This window comes from Phyllostomus discolor, chromosome 3 (genome assembly GCF_004126475.2).
Source record: "Phyllostomus discolor isolate MPI-MPIP mPhyDis1 chromosome 3, mPhyDis1.pri.v3, whole genome shotgun sequence".
In the NCBI taxonomy this organism is placed as follows: domain Eukaryota; kingdom Metazoa; phylum Chordata; class Mammalia; order Chiroptera; family Phyllostomidae; genus Phyllostomus; species Phyllostomus discolor.
The window spans coordinates 146,926,991-146,952,570 of NC_040905.2; the positions used below are offsets into that span (position 1 = coordinate 146,926,991).

Genomic DNA, 25,580 nt, shown 5'->3' on the forward strand with positions numbered 1-25,580 from the left:
ATGAATCTGTGGAAGTATTCAGCAGTAACCAGGTTGACAATGGAGGATGTGTAACAGAAGGAACAGGAAGAGACAACAAATCGCCTCATGCTTTGACAAAAGCAGCCAGTGGGCAGTCTTGTCTTGCAACAAAGGCCAAAACCTCATTAGAAATTGCTTCTCAAGCACATACAATGGGCTAAAGATAGTTTATTCTGTAAATAGTGTTGGGAAAATTGGACAGATACATGCAGAAAAATGAAACTAGATTACCGTCTTACAACACACAGAAAAATAAATTGAAAATGGATTCAAGACGTAAATGTCAGACCTGAAACCATAAAAAACCCTAGAAGAAACATATGTAGTAAAAATCTTTCAGACATTGCTTGTAGCAGTATTTTATCTGATACAGCTCCTCAGGCAAGGGAAACAAAAGAAAAAGTAAACAAATGGGAATACATCAAACTAAAAAGTTTTAGCACAGCCAAGGAAACCATCAACAAAATAAGACAATCCACAGAATGGGAGAACATATTCACAGGTAGATCTGATAAGGGGTTAATATCTAAAATTTATAAAGAACTTAAAAAACTCAACACCAAAAAAACCCACCAAAACCAAAACAAACAAACAAACAAACAAAAAACCCAATTAAAAAACGGGCAAAGGAAATTCACTGTGGCCCAGCTGGCTGCAAATTCTTGGTATGAATACACACTTCTCTAAAGTGGACATACAGATGGCTGACATATGAAAAGATACTCAATATCACCAATCATCAGAGAAGTGGAAACTGTAATCACAAGAGGTATTTCTTCACACCTGTCAGAATGGCTATCATCAATAAATCAACAAACAAGTGTTGGCGAGGATGTGGAGAAAGGGGAACTTTTGCACTGTTGGTGGGAATGCAGACTGGTGCAACCACTGTGGAAATAGTATGGAGATACTTCAAAAAATTAAAAATGGATCTCACTCTTGACTCAGCGATCCCACTTCTCAGAATATATCTGAAGAAACCCAAAACACTAATTTGAAAGAACACAAGCACCCCCAGGTTCATTGCAGCATTATTTACAATGGCCAAGATATGGAAGCAACCCAACTGTCCATCAGTAAATGAATAGATAAAACAACTATGAGACATTTACACAATGGAATCACTATTTGGCCATAAAAAAAGAAAAAAGTTTTACCCTTTATGACAGTATGGATGGACCTGGAGAACCTTATGCTAAGTGAAATGAAGCCAGTCAGAGAAAGACAAATACCATATGGTTTCACGCATGTGGCATCTAATAAACAATCTGAACTAACAAGCAAAACAGAGACAGACTCATAGATGGAGCAGATGACGACTAGTTGGAGGAGGGGCGGTTAGTGGGTTAGGGATCAAGGAAAAAGGACTCACAGACAATAGTGTGGTGATTGTGGGTGGTGGGGGGTGTAAGGGGGTTGAATGGTAATGGAAAAAAAAAGATTGAATAAAAAATAAGTCACTTCTACGCTCTACTTTACAGTGCACCGGTGAGGTTAAGCTTTAAGAGTATGGTGGGTAGTGCCTTCCAGATGCCAGGCTGAAAGCAAAAACAGAAGCCAAGTAAATCCATAGTTATGGTCTTAAACTTCCAAATCTTGTCTCGGAATTTGATGGGGCCCCCACCATGCCACAGGCAGCAAGCGGCTTCCTCAGAGAAAGAAGAATTACCACCAGTAGAGATGGTAATGGCAGAATCAACTAGCAAGGGGACAGGTGATTCTAGGGAGGGGAATAGACTATGACTCACTTAGGAGGTCTTTCCCCCCCTCTCCCACTCACAGAGTCTTGCTGCAGTTCCTCACAGGTGCCACTGTGAGAGCCAGATAAACCCTGCAGAGGCAAGGGTTTGTATCACAGGAGAAGAACTCCCAAATATGAATCTTGGAGCAACTCCCTTACAAGATCCGTTTAAAGCACAAATAGCCTTACAACGTTCTCTTACGACAGATGAAAGGTCAGGTGTTCTTTCCCCAGTTCAAATGGGCTGTTCAAAGGACTGTCAAGAAGTAGAACAAGCTCCCCTCTTAACCAATGACCTGTGGCTGAGAATGGAGACCCCACCAAGGTAGAACGAATTAATCAAACTCGACAGGGCGAGAGACAGAAGGCACCGAGGAAGCGCACTGTGCCTGAGCCACCTGCAAGTTCTTGGTATGAACTGCTCTTTTCAACTTTGGGTTTGTGAAGAACATGGCACAAGGAGCCCAGAACCCAGGCAAGGCAGAGTCAAGGAACCTGCCACTGTGCAACAAAGTGGGAAAATGACAAAAATACTTCCTTTTCTTATGTAAAATCTAGACCAAGACCAACATATATTTTGTTTTCTAAGGCTGCCCTAAACACAAACTAAAGATTATTTTCACTCTAAACATTAGCTCAGTCATTGCATGTCTGAGAAACAGATGCAAGGAGAGACTACACACACCCAGAAATACCTGGAACTCCCCCCATCCCCAACCTGTCTGTTGCCCTGCCTCTTCCAGTCAGGCACACTCAGGATTCCCCTCGTCTCATGCGCAGATGTTCAGCTTTTCAAATGCTGTTACGGACAATGAGAAAAAAATTTTTTTTAGAAGAGAATGACGTTTTCTTAGAGAAGAGCTTCTAGCCCGTCAGACTTGTTCAAGGATGTACTTCACTTTTAGACTAGAAATCTGATGTTTTTAAAAACAACCATAAAAACCACAGCCAGCTGTCACTCTTACATCTTGTGGCCTCTACGGCCCGCACAGAACAGCGGACATGCTGGGCTGGTGTGCTGTTCTCCCCTGTGCCAGGCACTGAGGGTGGGGAAGGCCAGGTGCTCTGGTTCCCCATCTATTAACCAAGAATAGCCATGCCATTCTATTGATTCTTTCTTTATCAGAAATTTATCTTAGAGAGCTTCTGAAGCCCACTTTAGAATGAGGCCATTTTTGCTAAAATGACATGCTGGCAAAGCATACAGCATGTATACAGCAGCAGGCAAGCATGGATGGTTCGAGCTCAGTCCTTGGAGAAAAATTCACGGACAACGCATGGAGAAGGAGCTGAGTGATGGTGGATTTCAACCCTTGATTTTGAAGAGAGGACCAAGGGCCACATAGGTACAGTGTTTTAGCCAAGGCCAATCACAGCCAAGACAAAGCCTCCTAAGCCAGGGCTGCTGCCACCCCACCTGGGCTATAATCCACTGGGCAGCTTTCTGTCAAACAAGTAGAGGCTGTGGGTTTGCCTACATGGGAGCCTCAGGCTGCAGACAGCACAGCCTCCAGCTCAGCATTCTGTCCCGGCTGATGCCACCACAAGGAATCATCAGTTGCCTGCCTCAACACACCAAGATTTGCTTTGTTAAAAAAGTATCCCATCACTACAACACAGGGTGTTACACACCAGGCAAAAAGCTTTGATTCTCTTCTACGAGACTTTCACACCTACAGAGAAGCAGGTATGTGCCCAAGCCCGGGCAACTGGAAACCACACGGCTCAAACGGTGGCAGTATCCTCTAGAAGGTGCTCCGTAATAGCCATTCAATGCAAGGCACATGTGTCATTTAAAATTTTCTAGTGGTCAAATTACAAAGTAAAAGAGAAACAGATAAAATCAGCTTTAATATCTTATCAACCTAAAACATGCAAAGTGTTATTACTGTGGTGATATATAATCAATATAAAATTTGAGGTTTCATTCTAAATGATATTCCTTTAGTGATTCTTTTAACAGACCTTGTTTTTTGTTGTTGCTAAGTAATGTCGACTGCGGACTCCTTCAACTAACGTGCCCAAAGCCACAGCAATGGCACCCAGGCACTGGGCAGGTAAAACACGCTGGACACCACAAAAGGCACTTGCTGGAGGTTTTGAACTTTCAAGGCAAGACTAAGAAGGCAGTTTATCCACACAGCACATGAAGAAAACAGATACCAGAAGACGTTAAGGCCGCACAGCTAAGAAGTACCAGGGCTCCACAAAACCAGATCTGATGGCAAGGCCTGCTCTTCAGTCTCCACCTTCGTGCCCCACCTGCCTTCCTGAAAGAGCACTTGTGGAGAGAAACGTGGGAAATGCGACAGTGCAGTTACTCACTAAGCGACAAACGAATCCCCGGCTCGGTACCCACGTCAGCCTTTCCTTTCTAGTATCATCTGTAACACTTTACAGATCCAGATTAATTCTGAGAATGGAGTTACACACTGTGCTTTATTAGACCACATTCCAACCATTTCTTAAACTACTGCCTTCCAAACACATGGACTCTGGCAGCCACAGAGATTCTGGTGAAGATGTCCCCTAAACACAACTCCAGCCTCCCTCCCCCTTGAAGTAATCGCATTCATTCAATCATTCAGAAAACTATGGACCGGACCTGCCCTGGCGGGGAATCTCAACTGGTTGGAGCATCACCCCTTACATCAAAAGGTTGCGGGTTCAATTCCTAGTCGGAGACGCACACTGGAGGCAACTGGTTGATGTTTCTCTCATCTCTCTCTCAAATCAAAATAGCATATTCTTGGGCAAGGACCAAAAAAAAAAAAAAAAATTCAAAAAATACTGACTGAGCAACTACAGACCAGGCAGCTCTGTGGGTGTCAGGGATAAAGCGGCAAACAACAGACAGGGGTCTTTGCCCTCACAGGGTTTGAATTCTAGAGAAGATGGACAATACGTATACAGTGTCAGGTGCTAAAAAATGATAGGAAAAATACCAGGGGGGGGCGTGTAATGATTTTAACCTACCCTGTTGTGTATTAGGTTGAACCACATGAAGCTGCGGATCTCCAATCATTTCTAGTTTATAGCATGGTCGACTTCATATGGTGAATCTGACAGTTTCATTTCACGTGGAAACAACCAGGAATGCTTCCAATGACTACAAATTATAATGAATCCCTGAAAGGCAGAAGACACACAGAACTGGGATGGACAAACTCCCTCCCATAACAGAAGACAGAGGAGAGACATTGGGTATAGTAAGCTCAGAGGTTACAGATGGAAGGAGCAGAATGATGACTGAAGGGTGTGACCGAATGGAGGACTTCAGCAGGAACCACCAAATGGTTTACACTCCCCGGCACTTCCTCTCCGCCTCTGGATCAAGGTGCAAATCAGTCGCCTGTCTCCATCCAGAGCACCCTGGGAGCACCAAGAACAGGGCGGGGTGGGGGGACGCACAGGAATCCCCACCAGACCCCCACTTTCTCTTGTGATTTCTTCAACTGCTTCTAAAGGCAGAAGCAGCTCAGGATCTCAGCAGCCTGTTACTGTTTAACTTGGGGGGTAAAGAGAACGTTATGTATTACTTGTGCCAATAACACACAATCCCTAGCTCCTGAGCCAACTATGGATCTTCACATCGGGAGCAGACAAGCAGACATCACATGCTTCCTGCCACGTCGCAGAGGGTTCCTGCCAAGAACGTGCGCCTGGCTCCGGAGCTGACCACTGACTCACGGCCACAAGAGGAAACAGTGGAAGACACCAAATGACACTCAAGGATGCAGTCAGCAAACCCAGCTTGTGCGGACAGCCCCAGGACAAGAAAGAGAACAAGGGATGGAAACCTCCGGACACAGAAGCTCATTAACATGTTACGTGTGTAACTAGTGGACCTCCTCTGGCCCTTCTTTGATAAACCAATTATAAAAAGAAAGTATGTGAGACAACAGGGGAAAGGAGAACTTTGCCTAGACATCTAATACTGAGAAAACATTAAGTAACTTGTTTTTTTTTTTTTAAATAATCCGTATTTTTCAAAGTTAGAAACTGCAGTGAATTTATAAATGTTGAACCTGGGAATTAGGAACTTGAGAGTTTATGATTATTATTCTATTTTGTATTTGTTTTAAACCCTCCAAAATTAAAAGCTTAAAATAAGTCTGTGGGCCTGCACCCACCCCCCCAAGCCTCCACACAGTGTTCATCTGGGCCGGGAATGACCTGACCAGCACCTAAAGTGTCGCAGAGGACTGCTCACCTGTCGATGAACTGATCGATGATCACGATATCGCCGGGCTGAATCTCCTCCCTCAGGGAGCCGCAGGCGGTGGTCACCAGGACGTGCGTGCAGCCCTCCTCCTTCAGGGCCCACATGTTCGCCTGGTAGTTGACGTTGGAAGGCATGATGGTGTGCTGCCTCCCGTGCCTGCGGGAAGGGTGAGCGTGGTGGGTGAGGCAGCAGCACATTTCAATGGTTAGAAAAGAAAACTAATTTACAGCGGTGCCTTCTGGCCTTGTCCACCAACGCGCTTTTATTGGCAGAGGGAAAAAAAGAGGCTGGATAATAACCAGCCAACTCTAAAGCGCAGGCCAGCTTTATATTCTGTGTATTTATTTTCCTACCAAGAATAGGTAATAACTTACTTAGAATTCCCTCTCTAGGAAGATGTATTGTGTCTACTTTACGGGGCACCAAAACCTCCCAATCTGAGGCATCTGTTCTCACATGAGCCACAGCAGAGAAAACAAGAGATGCCAACAAAGGCAGACCAAGTAGAAATAAAAACTCAAGTTTCCAGTTGAATCTCTCCATTCCTTCTGCCCCATTTCCCAAATAAGTTACTGAAATGTTTAGAATATGAGAGTTCCCAGTTGTTTATGATGCCATTAGAAGGATTCCTCTGAGAACAGATTACCTCACGCATGAGCCGTATTATAGGCTGAACTGTGACCCACCTTTGCATGTTGAATTCCTAACCCCTAGCACAAGCAGAATGTGATTATATTTGGAGACAGGGTCTTTAACAGGGTAATTAGCCCGGCTGGTGTGACTCAGTGGATTGAGCGCTGGCCTGCAAACCAAAGGGCCGCCAGTTCTATTCCCAGTCAGAGCACATGCCTGGGTTGCAGGCCAGGTCCCCAGTAGAGGGTGCACGAGAGACAACCACACACTGATATTTCTCTCTCTCTTTCTCCCTCCTTTTCCCTTGCTCTAAAAATAAATAAAAATCTTTAAAAAAGAGTAGTTAAGTTAAACTGAGGTCATTAGGGTGGCCCCCAATTTAACATAAATGGTACTTTTAGAAAAAGAGAAAATCCGGACAGAAACATACAAAGAAGGCAGAACATGGGAACATACAGGAAGAAGATGGTCATTACAAGCCAGAAAGACCCGGAACAGATCCTTCCCTCACACCCACAAAAGAAACTAATCCTGCTGACATTCTGCCACTAGGTAGATCTGAGACTGACTTACAACCAATAGGAGGCAGCAAAGCTGCCACTGGGAGTCATGCCCACAGTTAGGCTCCACCCTGACAGCAGAGACCCTCCTGCTAGCCTTGAAGGAGAAGGCTGGTCTCATGAACCGCCTGCCCGTGGCAGAGAAGGCGGACAGTCTCTAGGAGCTGAAGGCCTCAGTCCTATAACCTTGAGGAACTGAATTCTGCCAGCCACCACATGAGCCTGAATGTGAATCTGGGGCCCCAGATCAAAAAACAAAACAAAACAAAACAAAACAAAACAAAACAAAAACAAAAAAACCTTGAATCTACCTTGTGTGACCTCAAACAGGACCCAGCTACGCCATGCCTTCATCACTAACTCCTGGAAACTAGGACATCAAGTGCGCTGTTTTAAGTTGCTAACTTTGTGGTAATTTCTTATGCAGCAATAGAAAACTAATACATGTAGCTTCCAACAATGTGGTAACGAATTATTTTCTCCCTCTACAATCTGGAACCGCACTAGACTTGTCAAGGAAACATGGGTGTGGAAGCCATAGAGAACCCACTTCAGGGATCCAACCCACTCTCCACAAACTTCGAACTGCAGTAACATTCACAAGGGGTCATGAATGAAACAGTTTTTCTTTATTTTGTTAAGTAGAGAAAAAACAACAGCAATAAAAAAAACAAAAACAGAAGAAACACTTCCTCTTGCAGCTAGAAGTGAAGGAAACCAGAGCTTCAAGTTTAGTCAAACTGCTCACTCACAGGATGGTCCTAAGTGCTTTCCCAATGTAAGGAGGGGGCGGGGAGAACCAGAAGTGGTGAATTAAGGTGACTAAAATCCTTTGGCTTCCCCAACACACAAAACTCTTTCCAGATTTTAAGTTACATTTAAATTATCCTTTAGCAGTACACTCAAAATCCTTAAAACACCTTACCTTGCAAGGAGGACGCAATCAACATTCTTTATCTTCCCCAAAATTAAGGCATCAGAAGGCTGCACACAATGAATAATGGTTATGACTCAGTGATTTGAAAACATGTATAAACAGTTAAAAAGCTGCCACTTAATTGTTTGACCTTGAAAAGATTCGTGGACACTTGAGGATACACTTTAAAGAAATAAGAGTCTACATGTGATGGATAATCACTCAATAAATATTTACTGAGAACTTTACAAGCAGAGTTTCACAGGACTCGCAAGGCTGCCTCAGGTGCGAGGGCAGGCGTCATTTAGGGAGACCTATTTGTAGCAAGCACCCTGGGGGGACTCCGACAGCTGTGTTGAGGTATCTGTCAGGTGTGAGAGGGAGACAGAGAGGCGGGGAGGCTGCCATCAGGGGACTCAGCACTGGAGCTGTTTGCTCTGCTAACCAGCTGGGAGACGACGGCCATGGATGCCCTGGGGTGATGGAGGGGAAGGTCCTGAGATTCTGAGGGGTGAAGAAAAACGAAGGCTAAGAAGTGAACGAAGCTTAAAGCACAACTTGGGGGACATGCGGTCACTCTAAGAATTGGGCTGAAAAAGAGGACTGGGTTGGGACTGGCAGATGAAGGGATCTTCACAGTAGGACCAAAGAACAGCGATGTGTAGCAGGAACACTGTGAAATTAGGAGGCAGACACCCCCGCCCAAGCTGGGTGACACAGGGGCTGGGGGAGCAAACGGCCTCCTTCTAACGGAGAAGGAAGGTTTTATTTCTAGTTCAGCTATGCAGTCATGTTATGAATCCCCAAGACACCCCCACCCCGGGCCAGGGCTCCCTTCATACGATGTTCCTGCCCACAGTTCGATATTCCGCCCACGTCTCCTAAATTACTGTGATGTGTGACCTATCTGCTCTAGATTAGCAACTGATTTAAATGCTTCAAATGCAGAGAACTGAAGGGTACAGTTGCTATGTCTAAAATGAGTAGGTGGCTTCCAGGAATATAAAGTGAGAACTAATTTGCACATGTTCAGAACAGGAAAGTGCAAGACATGCTCAAGGACACTGTCGGGCTTGGCAGAACCCACTGATGGGCTCCTGGCCCCTCTCAGCCTGGGGCAGGCAGTCCTGGGCAGATAAGACAAAAGCAATTAAAACATTTTTTTTAAAAAACTGAACAATAAAGTCAGCAAGGAGAAAGGAAAAAGCTAGTACATCTCCATTAACTGGTATTAACCTTGCCAAATGGAGTATCCACATATTTCTCGGTTCTTCCTTCTAAGATTTCTGGATCATCCAGGCCTGTTCCACCAATTATTCCAATCTGAGGGAGGAAAAAAAGGTATCATACTTGACCACTTTTCATTAGAAACAAAATCATTATTTTAAGCAAATTTGTTTACTCATATGCTGCTCCTCTCCATTCCTGTTAAGCCCTCAAGTTATTTTTAAAAATCTGAAATTACTAAAAAACAGTCATTCAAAAAAACACCTGAAGGCCATCTGTATTCTAGAAATAACCAAAATGTGGGTAACCTTTTTGGACTTTACCACATTTATTGATGATAATTTGAAAAATTAGCAATGAATGGTACTTTAGTTTAAACAGAAAACCAAACTTAAAAATAGGCAAATGTGGTTGCAGAAAGTACTCTCTAACTGATTTTCCATTCTCTACCAAATGGGCTATAGAATAAACAATGTTCAAAAGACTGCTGAGATAGAAAGTATTCTGAATAGTCACTTTGTAATGATCTCTCATTGCCCCATTAAATAAAGAAACAAGAAAGCAATGTAGCTGGAGAGAGTGGCTCGGTGGGTTGGAGCATAGTCCCTCACACCAAAGGTTACAAGTTTGATTCCTGGTGAGGGCACATACCCAGGCTGTGTGGTTCAATCCTCAGGAGTGTACACAACCGATCGATATTTCCCTCTCACATCAATGTGTGCTTCTCTCATTTTCTCTCCCCCCTTCTCTAAAATAAATGAACCTATTTGAAGAAACAAGACAGATTTTCTTTCTTTCCTGTGCCACTAAAATCAGAGCTGTAAGGGATCACAGGTAAAAAAAGTATGGAATAGCATGAAGTTAGTCTCACCTATATTTACGCAATCCAAATGTAAATATAAGTAAGTCATTCAAAGTTAAAAAAAAAAAAGAAAAGAAATCCCAGTGTTGTGTTGCATTTTTCCAGAAAACAACTGAATAGTCCTTGTCTTCAGGTACTACTCAGAGTTAAAGAAACCAGGTGCTACTGTCTAGACTTAATCTAATTTGATGACTAAGAAACACAAACAAGAACAATTACAAAGGTAACTAAAATATTAACTGGCCAGCTAACTGAAAATTAAATAAATGAAGTCGTTAGGAAGGTTCCTCCCTAGGGGAATGCAATGGCCCACTTTTAGACTCCCCGTCACAGCACCTTGCAGGGCTGTTGTGCGGCTCTCGGGCAAGGGCCACTGCACCTGCCTCCCACAGCCTGACTGGTACCTCTTCATCACCCTGGGAGATCCACTACCCCAATCCTCCTGACCACCCAGCAACCCGGCCCTATAGAGAGCTTAGGTTCTTAGTATTTAAATCATCAGCAACAGCCCTGACTGGGTCACTCAGGGTGTCATCCCAATATGCCAAGGTTGCAGGTTCCATTCCCAGTTAGGGCACACACAAGAAGCAACCAATAAATGAATAAATTAGTGGAACAATAAATCAATGCCTCTCTTTCTAAAAATCAATAAATAAAAATTTTTAAAAACTGTCAGCAACAGGAAACAGAGATGACAATTTACTAAGAAACTTAATGGAAACTGACCTGAACATTTTTTTTTCCAACGAAAAGGTTTAAATCTATTGTCACTTGAGAAAAATTTCCACTAAATGGAAGAAAGTAGCTTCTTGGGAAAAAAAAAATTCATGAGTTCAGAATTAACTGAACATCTGAATACTTTCCAGATCAGGTTGGCTGATTTATTATTAATATAAGTAAAAATATAAAATTAATATACAAGGAAAAATGGTTACCTCTCTGGCCCTCAGTTTCCTCAAGAAAAAAAAATTAACAAAAGAGAAAATAAGGGCAATTTGGTGAGACTCTACTGAAGATCTGGCTGTTAAATGATGCAGAACTCTGTCCCAACTTCCTCAAGTGGCTAAACCAGTTTTTAAAAATCTATGCCCACCCCATGTCTTTACCTTGCTACAATTTTGAACATCAAAGGTAAAGACTAACAGCCACTTTGCCACATTTTGTGTTTTCAAATAAACAGAAATGTTCACTCAAGTGAGTATATTTAACCATCATGCCAGTCCAACAAAAATTTTTTCAAAAAATCACAGTTTCATGCAATCCTAATTCATCCTCTGGCTGGCCTCTCCATTTTATCCTTCATTTCAAGTCCCTCTGAAGCACCACAGGTTACAGGGGACTAATAACTGGTCTGGCACATGCCTCACAGAACTGAACTGCTGACTGAAATTATTCTCAGTGTAATCTTCAGGGATTCAGTCACTGATGAAAACTTCCATTTATTTTTAAACTTATGACCGTTTTGACTTGGCTGTTTCTGGATGTTCCCTGGGGCATTGCATCTCACATTCTAGACTCTCAGACCCATATACACAAAACACACCTGACTGTTTTGAAACCAGGCTCAGTTAAGAAATGCTAATATGGATCCCACTGAAGTTCAGGGCATTTGAGTCCATCCTCAGCAGCCCCAAGCTTCAGTCCACACCACTCGGGCTACATGATGACCTTGCACTAGGCAGCTGGTCATTCAGCCCTCTGCAAGGAACATGTAGTACTGGGTATGAAAGCAAGGGCTGCTTATTGCTAGCCAGAAAGGCCAGGATGTGGTCTCTGGCCCTGGAATTATCTACAGGAGAGTCCATCCAGTCCCCCAACTGGCTCTAGTTGTTTATTGAAACACTTACCTTACAAGGGATACAGAACAAGTGTAGCAAGTGAGTACTGCCACCCCAGGGAATTGAATTTCTAACCCTTTTCATGCAGCTGCAGATTGAGGCAGCAGTGCCAAGATGTGGCAATGCCGCCACCTGCTGGCCCCACAGCAAAGTACCACTAGGACGAAACTTTCAAGCAGCGTTAGCCTCATTCTGCAACTTCTAAATTCAAGTCAACTCAATACCAGCATTGGTAATGCTTTGAATGAAAAAAAAAAAAAAAAAAAAAAAAAGTAGCAGTGCTGCCCTAAAGGTTGTGGGTTCAGTCCCTGGTCAGGGCACATGCCTAGGCTCAAGGTTTTATCCTAGGTCAGAAGCAGGGACAGGGTGAGCTGAGTGCAGGAGGAAACTGATCAATGTTTCTTTCTCACACTGATTGATGACTCCCCCTCCTTCCCTCCTCCTTCCACCGCATCCTCTCCCTCAGTCTCTCTAAAAATCAACCAACATATCCTCAGATGAAGATATAAAAAAATTACCTGAGCTATTACATGTCACAGGCACTATGCTAGGTGCTTCAGCAACCTCACCTCATTTGACCTTAACTACTATCCTATAGGGCAGACCTTATAGTATTACACTCATTTTACAAAATGAAAAGAGAAAGCATAAAAAATAAGAGCCTTTTCGAACAACAAATCACAAGGAGCCAAGTTGGAATAGGAACCCTGGTCTTTCATGCTTGACCACTATGATGTGCTACCTTCCAATATCCCCTGGGAGTCTTTACATCATACCCTATTAGACAATTTTTGTCTCCATCTTATGAGAAAACAGATGCTCAGAGAGGTCAAGTTCTGGACCAAGGTCACAGTGCAAGCTTAAAAACAGTGATGCTGGGTGTCTATGTGAACCACCATGGAGGGATGGCGGACTCTCCATCAGTGACCTCACACACCCTCAGGAAGCAATGACAATCTTGCCAGGCCTCCTGGGCCAGAAGCAACAGCCCGCTCCAGCAATGAGATGGAACTTCTGGGCCAACTCTGCCCTGCCTTATTACACAAGGCAAAGTTCTGCATAGCGATTCCTGGCCAACCAAGGTCATTGCCAGATTTTAACCACCAGTAATTCATCCCACACTTTCCCACTGACAGCCATCAAGCCAATGTCCTTAAGAGATAATTTGATTTTTTGAGACACTATGAAAGCATTTTACGTAACTAAATGCTGACTTACTTGGGCAGAATGGTTACTTCCAGCAATGCTGAAAGGGCTCATACGAAACTCTACCCTCTATTTCCCCTGGTACTCGGACCCAGGAGATTCCATACACCCCTCTTGGTTTCAGGAACCACACACCATCACTGATGCCTGGACACACAACCTAAGGGACTCCAGGACAGCACTCTTCAAACACGGGAACCCTGAGCAGTTGAGCATAGCTCCTGCCAAGCAGGTGGGCTGCATCTAAGTGTTCAAGCTCAGGATGCGAAAGAGCCAGAGCTGGAGCTGGCACCAACTGCTGATCTGAGCTCTTCAGTCCCTCAGTTCTGGCTGCCACTGACAAGTGTAGCAAGTGCAGCAGACAGAAGCCCTCCTTATTGAACCAAACTGATTTTGAGGTCTCCCAGGGACTTGAAAGATCCCGGAAGTCCAGTTGTACGGGGAGAAAGTGGCTATAGGTCTGCCTGGGCGGGAGGCCTGTTCAAAACCTGCAATGATGTCCATGGAGAGAGCTGGTGGCTCCATCTCTGACCAGATAACCCCTGTATGAGCCACCCCTGTGGGTGATGGTTATGGGCTCAACTGTGTCCCCCAGATCTATATGAAGTCCTAACCCACAATACCTCAGAATGTGACTATTTGGGGAAATAGGTTATTTGAAGAGATAGAGTTAAATGAGGTCTTTGTGGGGTGGGGGTGGTTATCCAGTATGACTGGTGACCTTATAAGACACTAGGACACAGGCATGCAGAAAAAAACCCACGTAAAGACAAAGAAAGAAAAGGCCATCTGTCAGCCAAGAGGAGAGGCCTCAGATAAAATCTAATACCTTGATTTTGAACTTCCAGTCTTCAGCATTATGATGAAATAAATTTCTGTTGCTTAAGCCACCCAATCTGTGGTATTTTGTTATGGTAGCCCTAATAAACAAGTAAGCAACACTATATTTTGGTCAGAAATAACCGAGAATTTAGAACATCCATAGTTTTTATTTAACCAACTGCAAAGTCAAGATATTATTCTAAAGGGGAGACATCCTCTTGGAGATACGGTTCAACTCTAGTTTTTGAGGATTTTCCTGAGAGCTTACTGTATTCTCTAAAGCACAGGTGGCAAACACAAGGCCCACAGGCCGAATCAGGCCCTCCACCTGGTTTTACCAGGCACGGCACCGAGTTCCTTCTCCCTACTCAAGGAGCAGTTACATTTATACAGTCCTAAAATTCCATTCAGCCCTTTGAAGGCAACCTCAAGGCTGATGTGGCCCCCCGTGAAAATGAGTTTGACACCCTTGTAGACTTGAAAGTCTAAAGTGTGCCTTTGCTCAAGGACAGCAGGATCCTTCCCAGTGTCCCTCCTGGGTCACCTGATGGATACTAGACTCACCAGGGAACTTTCAATACCAAAGCCCAGGCCACAGACTGCAGAGATTCTGATGAACTGGCCAAGGCAGACTTTGTTAACTTAAAACTCCTCAGGTGGATCTAACGTGCAGCCAGAACTGAGCACCTGCTCTGGGACTTAGCTCTTGTGAAATTCTAATTTTTTTTTTTTTAAAAAATCCTCATCTGAGGACATTATTTCACTACTTTTTTAAAGACAGAGGGAGGGAGAGAAATATTGATGTGAGAGCTAAGCACTGATTGGTTGTTTCCCATATGCACCTGGACGGGGGACTGCATGTGCCCACACTAGGGACTGTATGCATCCAAACTGGGGGCTGAACCTGCAACTTAGGTATGGGGCCTTGACCAGGAAAGGAATCTGCAACCCCTCAGTTACAAGATGATGCCCCGACCGAGTTACACTGGCCAGAACTAGATAGCAAAAAGTAAAAAAATTAAAGATTTTAATTTATTTTTAGAGAAGGGAGGGAGAGAAATATCTGTATGGGGTTGCCTCTCACACATTTTCCACTGGGGACCTGGCCCGCAACACAGGCATGTGCCCCAACTGGGAATCGAACTGGCAATGCTTTGGTTCGCAAGCCAGCACTCAATCCACTGAGCCACACCAGCCAAGGCTAGATAGTGAAATTCTAAAATAAGGGCTCTCTGAGTGTCACAGGCTGAATGATAGCCCCTGATAGACATGTTATCTGTATCCTAGTTCCCAGAATCTGTGATTATCACTTTATGTAACTAAAGACCTTGGGATGTGGAGATTATCCTTGATTACCTTGGCAGGCCCTAAATGCAATCACAAGGGTCCTTATAAGATGATCAAATATGGAAGAAGGTGATGTGATGGCGGATAGAGAGAGAAAAGACGATGTGACACAGGTCAAGAAATAAGAAATGCCCATGACCCCTGGAACTTGGAAAAAGCAAGGAAACAGATTCTTCCTTAGATGCTCCAAGCAACCTGCCCTGCCCTAATGACACCTTGACTTCAGCTCCATAGGATTCCTTGTGGACTTCTGATCTCTAGAACTGTACGAGAATACATGTGCCTTGTTTTAAGCCATCCAGTTTGTGGTAATCTTTACAGCAGTCACAGGAAACTAGTATACTAAAGATCACCTGAGCAGCTAATTAAAGTGCAGATGTTCAGCCTTTTCTAAGTTCCCTGGGTCAGTGGTTGTCATACCTGAGTGGGCATCTAAATAGACTGAGGTTACTCTAAGCCCAGATTGCTGGTCCCCGGGGACTCCCTAGAGTTTCTAGTTCAGAACTGAGGTAGGGCCCAAGAATTTGCACTTCTAATATATATTCAGGTGGATGCATTACAGTGGAACATTGTAAATCACCTTACCATTCTTTTGACATTGTTTCTGTAAGTGCAGTCTCTGACTAATCCGTAGCTTGTAAATAAATAGCATGTTTGCCTAAGAATCTTAGGAACTAACTAGGACGTATCAAAAGATACATCCCCCAACCTTCAGGCATCTCAGCTTTAGGAAATTTGCTGACCTTCAACCAGGATAATATAAAGCCAGAATGACTGCACCAGGATGCACACTGGACCATCACTTGCCTTACTGGAATGGACTGTGCTTGTCTGCACGTAGAGGACTTTGCAACCCCCTCTCCTTCCTTATAAAAACATCTGCCTCCACTGAGATAGGGAGATGGGATGAGATGTGAGTCTCCCATCTTCCCAGGAAATGGGCTTTGAGACACAAGTCCCTCATCTTCCAGATGTCTGGCATCTGAATAAACCACTCTCCATTACATTGGCACCTGCCTCTCAACTATTGGCTTTTGTAGCAACAAGTGGCTGGACCTGCATTTCGATTAGTTTTTGGCCACCCTGATGGGACAACATGGACTTCGGTAAGGCCCAGAGGGCCCAGACCAGAGTCCCAGCTGCTTGTGGCAGGCTGACCCTGTGCCTGGGATTGCAGGAATTTCCCAAGAGCTGCCAAGAGTTCTTTAGTTGAGGGACTCTTCCTGCTCTCCCTCTCAAGCCACCTTTAAATGCTTTGCCAGTGAAAGGAAACAAGTTGTTGGTGAGCTGATGAGCCCAGACTGGGTAACTAACTCCCTGGCGTGCACAATGGGGAGCGCCTGCCCTACCACTTGGGTGCCTTGTGACCATCTGGGATTTGGTAGGAATCAACAGGTGCTGCCCAGCAGGAGGCACAATTCAGTGACATGAAAAAAATCCCAGTCCCCAGTGTGGGATTTGGTTGGAGCACTCTTTTGGTTTTGGTATTATTTGCTTTTCTTGTTGAATACTGCTTTTTATTGTCTATTAGTTTTGTTTCTCTGTTCCTCTACAGGAACAAGTCTGTTTCTGTTTGAGAGCCCTCATCTGTTCTACCTGTCTGAAATGAAACTTTGGTTACAGCTTTTTTGCTTGTTTTCTTATCTTTTAGGAACTTGGTTTGATCTTTGCTGTTTTGTACATACTGGGAATCCTCTGCCTCCAGCATTTGGACCTCCTCAGGGTCATTTGAGGTACTGGTAGGTGTGGGAAGAGAGTCTAGGGTTAGTCCTAGTCCCTCCTTTTAGAAGTTTTAGTTTGAGCATACTCATCTATTTAAACTTTGTTTTTGCTTAAATACTGTTCTTGTTTCTATTGTTTCTATTTTGAAAGGAATGGCTCAGTCTTGATCACAAATTGTTTTGCCAAAAGTCTGGTAAATGGGACAAGATGTCTAATATACAAACTTTCATGTTGTTACACCATGAGGATTTTACTCAGAAAGGATTAAAATTCATGGTTTAAAAAGGGGGAAAAGATCTCATTCCCCTCTCAGACAGTAAAACTAAGAAAAAAATCAGAAAAATGAGTCTTTAAACATTCTGAATCCTCCTTCTAGATGCCCAAGAACTATGGTCCCAGGAACAAGCCCAAGGCTGGTATCTCCCCTGCCTCTTCTCCAGCATGCTTAAAGTTGCCAAAGGCACTTGATAGTAAAACAGCTCACTTTTGAGCACACTTTAGAAATGCAGAAATCGCCAAGAATCCACATAGATGGTTTATATTAATGTCTTTGAAAGTTATTAACATAAAATATACTTGTTTTTTTGTCTGGAATTACAAAGAAGTTCATGTTATCTCTGTAAGTGCTGTCAGGGGGTACAAAAGAGGCAGCCACACATTGATGCTTCTTTCCCTCTCTTTCTCTCTCCCCTCCCCCCTCTCTAAAAATAAATATATAAATAAATTCTTTAAAAAAGATATCTAGAATTATTAAAATCAAATGCAATAATGCATCAGTATCACTCACTATCCCTGCATACCATTCTACCTTCAGAAAAAAACAAGGTCAAAATAAACTTCCTCAAAGCAACAAAAATGTCTTTTATTTTGTTTGTCTCTGCTAGTCAGGACACAAACCTGGTTGCTCCTAATCTCACCAGGTAGCCTCTGCCTCAGGGACTTAGCCCAGGATCCCTCAACCAAGTGTGAACCAGCCCTCCTGGGGGTGTCTGGAAACCCATGGGGACATTTCTGGTTGTCACAATGATTTGAAGGAGTGCTACTGACATATTGTGTGCATGTGTGTGTGTGGCGGGGGGGGGGGCGGGCCGCGTGAGTTGGCGGTGGAGCCAAGGATGTACTCAGGATTGTCCTACTAAAGGAGGAATTGTCCTAACCCAAATGCCATCATGTCCCTAGGCAAAAAATAAAGGCATGTTGGTCATATCCAACTGGGGCATGCGGGCTGACCCCCATTTTCTGAGGGTCACTCAAGGGCTTTTGGTCTGAAGGCCTTTGCCAACTACACTCAGACAGCTAAGAGGTGAACATAAGGGGCCCATTCTCCAAAGTCTAGACTCTATGACTTACCCATCCCCCTTAGTACCATTTTGTTAATAGCCCACTACTCATCTATAATGGGACTATACTCTCTGTCACAGCAACCACGATAAACAAGACTGAGTCACACATAGCCCATTCAAGGAGGCCTCCAGAATGCCATGTCTGAACTCAATGACCTATTCAGCCCTCCACATGGTCAACATACCACCTGCCCATGGCTGATGCTGGAGGTTCTCCCAGACCATAGCTGTTATTAGTATGGTGGTGGGCAAGGGTCCCGTGGGCACTGGGAGGCAGTCGGCTTTATGCATTCACTCTATACTCCCTCTTAAGGCTTTACTCACAATAAAACAGAGCACAGAGATCACATGCCAGATTGGAAGTGCCTCAGAACACTTACTTGGTAGAATGTCAGGCACTAGGCCCCATTCGGTCCCTATCTAGGTCTGACTGTATAATGCTGGACACCCTAGTTGACCTTTTTGGGCTTCAGTTTCAAATCCACAAAAAGGGGTTTGTGTGGTATCTGGTCTTCAGGAATATTCCAGCTCTACATTCCATGGTCTGGGGGCAGGATGTGGGTTTTATTAGCCTATTTTTCCCTGGACATTAGCACCTCCTGTTTTCTATACAGGATGTTGCCTCAGCAGGCTGGGAAAGTTGGTGTTAGCATCACGGATTCTCAGCAGCAAAGGCATTATTGCCTTTCTAACCTCAAAGACAGAAAGCAACAGGCACGCCTAACCCTATTTATACTTCTCAATTTGAATTTCAGCAGCTCACCAAGACCACAAACATACAGCATTCAATACTTAACATCAGGCTCCAATCACAGTTCCCGTGCAGTGCCCACTCTCCACTTGAATGCACGGCACTGATTTTACATGAAAACTGTGCGGCAGGGAGAATGATGAACCAGATTAACATGAGACTGTTTGAAATACCATCCCTCTCTGTTTTTAATATCACTCTAAGTGTAATATTAAAGGTAAGAATTTCCAGCTTGCCCACTGAAAGCAGTGGCCATAATACCTATCATCATAATTTAACTGTTGGAGAAAAGATATTCAAAATTAGTCTCAGCTCCCCCACTTAAAAGCACTACCATTGAATAAGTTTCAATCATGTGCTAGACAGACTATACAATTTTAAACGTCCCAGCAAACCCTGCAGTAAAGTCCCCGCTTTTGGATGGGTACCTAAGGAACTCGCTTTGCAAATGAATTTCATAAAAACTCTTTTTAACTAGAAAGGGAGAAACCTTCTACAAACATTTCTGAACTCAAGATTCTTTTCAAAATTGCAAAAGGAGTGACATATCTTACGTGTGACTGCAACACTCTGCACCACACTCCCTTTCATACTGTCTCATTAAAAGCTGCAAGGGACTAATAATCACTGTACCTGATTACATGCAGACCGCAGAGATTTGCCTGCTCTCTGGAGGAACCAAGACACACTTGGATAAGGCGGCAGGCCTCACTCCCTATCTCAAAAATTTCTCAAGTTAACTGACTTCTCAGCAAATCATAAAGAGCTGAGAAGAGATCTCAAGTGTTATCAATCTTTCCTTATGCACTATATTTACACACTATCCCTGGAGACACCAACCAGGAAAGAAATGTTTAAAGCCTGGGGAAACTCGGGGCACCCTTCAGAACTAGTGCTCTCCTCTGGCTAAAGATCCTACCTCAACAAGATCTCCAGTACCGAGAGCTCTGAAGTCCCTGAGCACAACGAAAGTTATCTCTAACTTTCAAGACTGCAAACAAAGCAGTTTCAAGCCAGAGGCCTACAAGCTGGGCGCCGCCTTCTACTCCATTTTGGTGTTGCAAAAGTCTCAGGATGCCTGAGGCACTACTGCAGGGGAAAACTTCAGGGGAAGTACTTGGTTTGCAAGAAAAAGAAAAGCCGGAAGCTTGCAAAACAGCAAGCAGGCAGTCCCGCCACGTGGGCCGCAGACAGAGCGGAATCACAGCGGAAGCTCGAGTCCAGCAGAGCACATTGCATAGTCTCACCAGCTGCAAGCACACCGCTACCACAGCGGGACCCATCTCCCGGGAAAGGAGTATTGCTCGGGAAAAGATGGAGCGCGGGCGGAACTCTGGCCCACAGCCTTTCTCTAAAGGGCTTGCCCACGTCCTGCGCGGTGAGGATACAGCTGAGACCAAAGGTGGAGGGGGAGAGTTTGCAAGCGTTCCCTCACACTCCACTCCCCTCCCCTGGTCAAACCCGCCCAGAGTGAGGTGCCCTAGACCTTTCCCACCTCGGCGGGGGTGCAATGCCACGTGGCGCGGTTCCCCCAGGCGGGAGCAAAGGAGCATCCGCGGGGGGCGGGGGGGGGGGGTAGCCGCTGGGACAGCTAAATCTCACCTTCACAGCTGCAGGGGTGGCACCTGAGGCCATTTCTGCACCGGTGAAAAAGCTGCGGAGTGGGCACGCAGGGCGTGCACGCTGAGCGAATTAAAGAGCCAGATCGAGCGCACTCTGCAGGACTGAGCTGTGCAGATCACAGAGCAGCTCTGGCTCCTCCTCTTCCTCCCCGAAACAGCTGGATTGGCTGTTGGTGTGGGAGCTCCCCTCCTCCTCAATTCCAGGTTCCAGCGGTCCGCCCCTTTGCAGACCTTTCTGGTTCTTTGTTGGTGTGTTTGTTTGTTTGTTCCACCCCCAATTATAACTCACGGATTTTTGATCATGATAATGGAGACTATTTATTGAGGCTTTTATGGTTCTAGATTCTGTGCCCTGCCCTTTAATCACCTTCGTTAACTTTAACAACCTTACAAGGAAGAGCAGCACTCTCTGCTCTGCCAACTATTAGTTGCCTCACCTGTGAAATCTGTCTGGTCAGCCTTCTAGTTCTCGCAGGAGAGTGAATCCATCACCAGGTGGGAGCACACTGTGGCTTACTCATCTGCAATTTGAAGGGAGGGAGGCTTTTAAGCAGATAAGACTGCCTGTCTCTCCCATCCTTACTCAACAGTGCCAGGACCATCTGCAACCCCTCTCACCCAAAGCAACATCCAATACACCTACATTCAGAATCCAGACTCCTGTCTTCATTTCACATTGGCTGGTCACCTCCAAAACAGGCGCGCGCAGAGTCATAATCGACTAGTAAATTTAAGAGCAAAGATATGGGAGTTGTACAAGCAGGACTTGAGGAGGGGAGTCATGATCAGAGGAGAGGGGGGCCAAATGTATTCCTGAGTCAATGTCAGTGGCTTCAAGGGGAAGAAGGTTTTTGTAGGTTCAGGATCCCAGATATAAGCAATAAACTAATCGCTTGATTACTTGATATGGTCATTTACAGTTCAAATGGCAAGACTCCACAGTAAATGTTTTTAATAAAACATTTGCAGAGTGATTTACATAAATATTTGGTTTTCTAGCATGATAGTTGATTCCCCTTCGTGTAGGCACACCCTGGGGCTGTCCCGTTAAATTGGTTGAGTGCCTCGACTCAGTAGTGGTGAGCCTACTACTTTTGATAACAATGGTCAGATGATGAGACTTCCTAAGAAATAATCTCAGTTGGGATTATCAGTGACCTATATTCTGTTTTGGAGGAACTTAAAGGATGCTAGATGGGACCTTTGTAAATGGCTGGTTATGAATTAAGAGATAGATCAATGGTTTTTGAAACCTTTCATGGTGCAAAAGTAATAATTTTTTCTGATGGGATGGATATATAGAGTAGAGAAGTATCTGGGTATAAAATCAGCTGCTGTTATTGAAGTTTTTGAATTCCCTTCTGGCCTGACAATAATAAGCTGTGGACAAAATTATTTGCTATATTTCTGAATAATGTAGATAATTCTGTAAGTATACAAATAATTCTCTTTCAAAAATATTTGAGTTCTTGAAAATATTTTGCTTATAGGTATAAATTTGTCTAATCAGGAATTTGAAATACTTGAAAATGAAAGAAAATGGGTTAAAATTTTGAAAAATGCTTAAAATATTTGATTATAATTACAAAGGAGGACTGAAATTATTTTGTTCAGTATAAAAATATTAATCTAGTAAGCAATGAAAAAGTGATATTTCTCATCATACCCAATTTAGAAATAGAATAGCAAAATTTATAAGTTGAACTTAAACACTTAAGGAAGACTTGTTTTTGATTTTGTGACCTTAATAAATTGAATGTTAATTTCAAAACCAAGCAGCTTTTTAAATTTTTTAAAGATTTTATTTATTTATTTTTAGAGAGGGAAGGAAGGGAGAAAGAGAGAGAGAGAAACATCAATGTGCGGTTGCTGGGGGCTGTGGCCTGCACCCCAGGCATGTGCCCTGACTGGGAATCGAACCTGTAATGCTTTGGTTCGCAGTCCATGCTCAATCCACTGAGCTACGCCAGCCAGGGCAAAACCAAATAGCTTTTAAACACTTCCTTGCAGAGCCCTCAACTCCAGAATAGTAAACATAGAAACGAAATACTCGAATTTCTTATTCTACCAAGAGTGGAAACTCTGGCTAGGCTGAAGAACATGAGGGATAGTCTGGAGGTGAGGAAGAGAGATAGTAGATGCCTCTCTCAAGAAGTCTGGATGAAAAGGGAGGAGACATTGGAACATGATAAGAAAAGGATAGGAAGTCAATATTTTTTAAAATGAAATCTGATAGCTGAGTAAGATTTTTTTTTAAAGATTTTATTTACTTATTTTTAGAGAGGGAAGGGAGGGAGAGAGAGAGGGAGAGAGGGAGAGGGAGAGAGAGAGAGAGAGAGAGAGAGAGGGAGGGAGGGAGAGAAACATCAATGTGCAGTTGCTGGGGGTTATGGCCTGCAACCCAGGCATGTACCCTGGCTGGGAATCAAACCTGGGACACTTTGGTTCCCAGCCCGTGCTCAATCCACTGAGCTATGCCAGCCAGGGTGGAAGTCAATATTTTTAATATATTTGTAAGCAGAGGGGGAAGTTCACGTGGAAGGAGAACTGGAAGATACTAATAGAATAGAGATACTAATGGGGCAAGATCCCAAAGAATTCCCAAGGGATGGCAGCATCAGGAATACTGCTGGGGGGCATCGTCCTATGTCAGAGGACAGAGATATGGGCCTGGAAGAAAGGAGATAAGAATGGGGACTCTAAATACATTTAAGAGTAGTTTTTGTATACCTGCAGGACATCACTCCTGATGGTCTAATTTTCTCAACAAAGTGGGAGCTAGAGGTTTAAAGATTGGTGGCAAATTTTTGGCATGGTTGTGGGAACATTTCAGATTAGGGACCATGAATTTGAAATGGTACCCATCTGCAAGAGTATATATAATTGTGGGGGAGAAAAAAATTTTATTCTACCTTTCTAGGTTCTTTTGCCTAGTCTAATAAATAAATACACATGAAACATATTAACAAGCTGAAATAACCGAATTCATTACATGCATATGTATGGAAATCCCACATATATGAGAGATTCAGAGGCAGAAAGGTAAAATAAGGTACATATGACATCCTGAGCTAAGGAATGAAGGAAGAGGCTTGAATAATCAGAGAAGAGGATAATTAATAGTTTGACAGGAAAAACGTTATCTCTGATAATAACTCTTATTATGGGCCAGGCACCTAGTTTAATTTTCTAGGTATTTAAGGTGGGAACAGAGGTTTCTCTTGAGCCTACAGAGTCTCTGTTGCCTTCAGTTCAAAACAATCCACATGCCAAAGCAGTACATCTTGGGGAGGCCTGTTCTGAACCCCTTTATAACTTTCCCTGATAGATCCCTATTTAGCAATTAGATAGGGGTTCAAGGAATGAAGGTGTTTGGGAAGTGAGTTGATATTATCAGCTATAGCAGTCCAGCCTTATAGAGAACAGAGAAGCCAGGAAGGAGCTGAGTGATCAATGGAAGTGAAGGATTAAGGAACTAGAAGTCTCAAGGAAATCTAAGAGCAGTGATGGTAAGATGAAAGGGTGTGGAAGATGGAAGGAGAAAGGTCCTGGAGGGGGATATGGAAGCTCAAAGTTTAGAAGAATTGTAACCCGAAGTTACGACAAGATCCAGGAAGTGAACAACTGAATGAGATAATCAGATGAGGTAGAAGTCGCGCACGCGCGCACACTGCATTCATACTGCATCTTCTGGAACAATGGCAGGGCTTGGGGTAAGGGGAGAGGGTCAGCCTGGATCCAACTGCCAGAAAGGCTAGCAAATCAGAACCATAAGGATGGTCAGAGATGCCACAAAGATGGTAGAGACCTCACAACAGTCATAGTTTTGTAGAGGTCAAGGGAGCAAACCATTTGGAATTGGCAGTGAGGAACCAGGAGAGTGGCCCCCTTCACCACAGTCCCCTGGTGTGTGGGGCGGTATATCAACCTCCTCTCCAGAGGCCTGTGGTGGGAAATGGTGGCAAGGTCTCAATAAAGTCAAGGAGATGGAACAGATGATCTGGAAGGAGGTCGAGGTTGTAGAGGAGCTTATTAATGATTAAACAACCATTTCACAGAGTGTAGTGGAAAATATATTTATAAAATGCTGAGAGAATATGGGAGAGGAAAGTTCTTAAACGAATTAGTAGCTTGGGAAGATTCAGGAAGAACTTCTAGGGGAGGCCATATATGATTAAGGTCCTGAGAGACAGATCCTAGTCAGCTAGGTAAAGGAGGGAGGGAGGAGGAAAGGAGAGGTAAGTGTCAAGTATTAAGCCAAGGGCTAATATTTCATGGAGATGCAGCACCTCTGTGGTATTGCCATATGTTCCAAGTGGCTGCATTGAAGAGTAGGTATGAAGTACTGACGATCACTGAGGCAGCTTGTGATCAAACTGTGAAAATGTCTCTTACTGGTCAAAAGGAGCAGAGGTAAGAGAAACGAAGCGGGTGCTACTCAGTTACATAGGTCTCCCCAGAAATCTTGTGCCAGATGCAAAATTTTATTCTGGACCATCTGACAATCGTTGCCAGAATTAAGTTAAAACATCAGTATAAATCTTGCCCCAAAAAGAACACACTCCTGCTAAACTTATTTAGCTCTTTACTTAAAAGTTTTGTGCTTATAATGGACTTAAAATAGTGAGCAAGCCACATATTGTTTTCTCCATGCTGTCAAGGCTGGATTACATTGTGTTGCGTTCGCTGTGCCTGGCCACCCTCTCCTCTCCCTCCCACTGCTTCCCAGTTCTCTGCTTCCATT

General features: G+C 43.9%; 1 protein-coding gene across 2 annotated transcripts in view; it reads right to left on the reverse strand.

The window, feature by feature from the left end:
• The window catches only part of LOC114508800 (methylthioadenosine phosphorylase), a 49,747-nt gene extending 28,779 nt beyond the window's left edge, over positions 1 to 20,968 (reverse strand). For both annotated transcript variants that reach the window (XM_036021542.1, XM_028526877.2), the window contains exons 1-4: positions 20,817 to 20,968; positions 9,333 to 9,419; positions 8,106 to 8,164; positions 5,976 to 6,143 (exon numbers count right to left, since the gene is read on the reverse strand). In XM_036021542.1, coding sequence (XP_035877435.1) covers positions 5,976 to 6,143; positions 8,106 to 8,164; positions 9,333 to 9,419; positions 20,817 to 20,849 — 347 coding nt within the window. In that variant the 5' untranslated portion in view covers positions 20,850 to 20,968. The remainder of the gene's footprint in view (positions 1 to 5,975; positions 6,144 to 8,105; positions 8,165 to 9,332; positions 9,420 to 20,816) is intronic.
• Between the last annotated feature and the right edge of the window lie 4,612 nt (positions 20,969 to 25,580).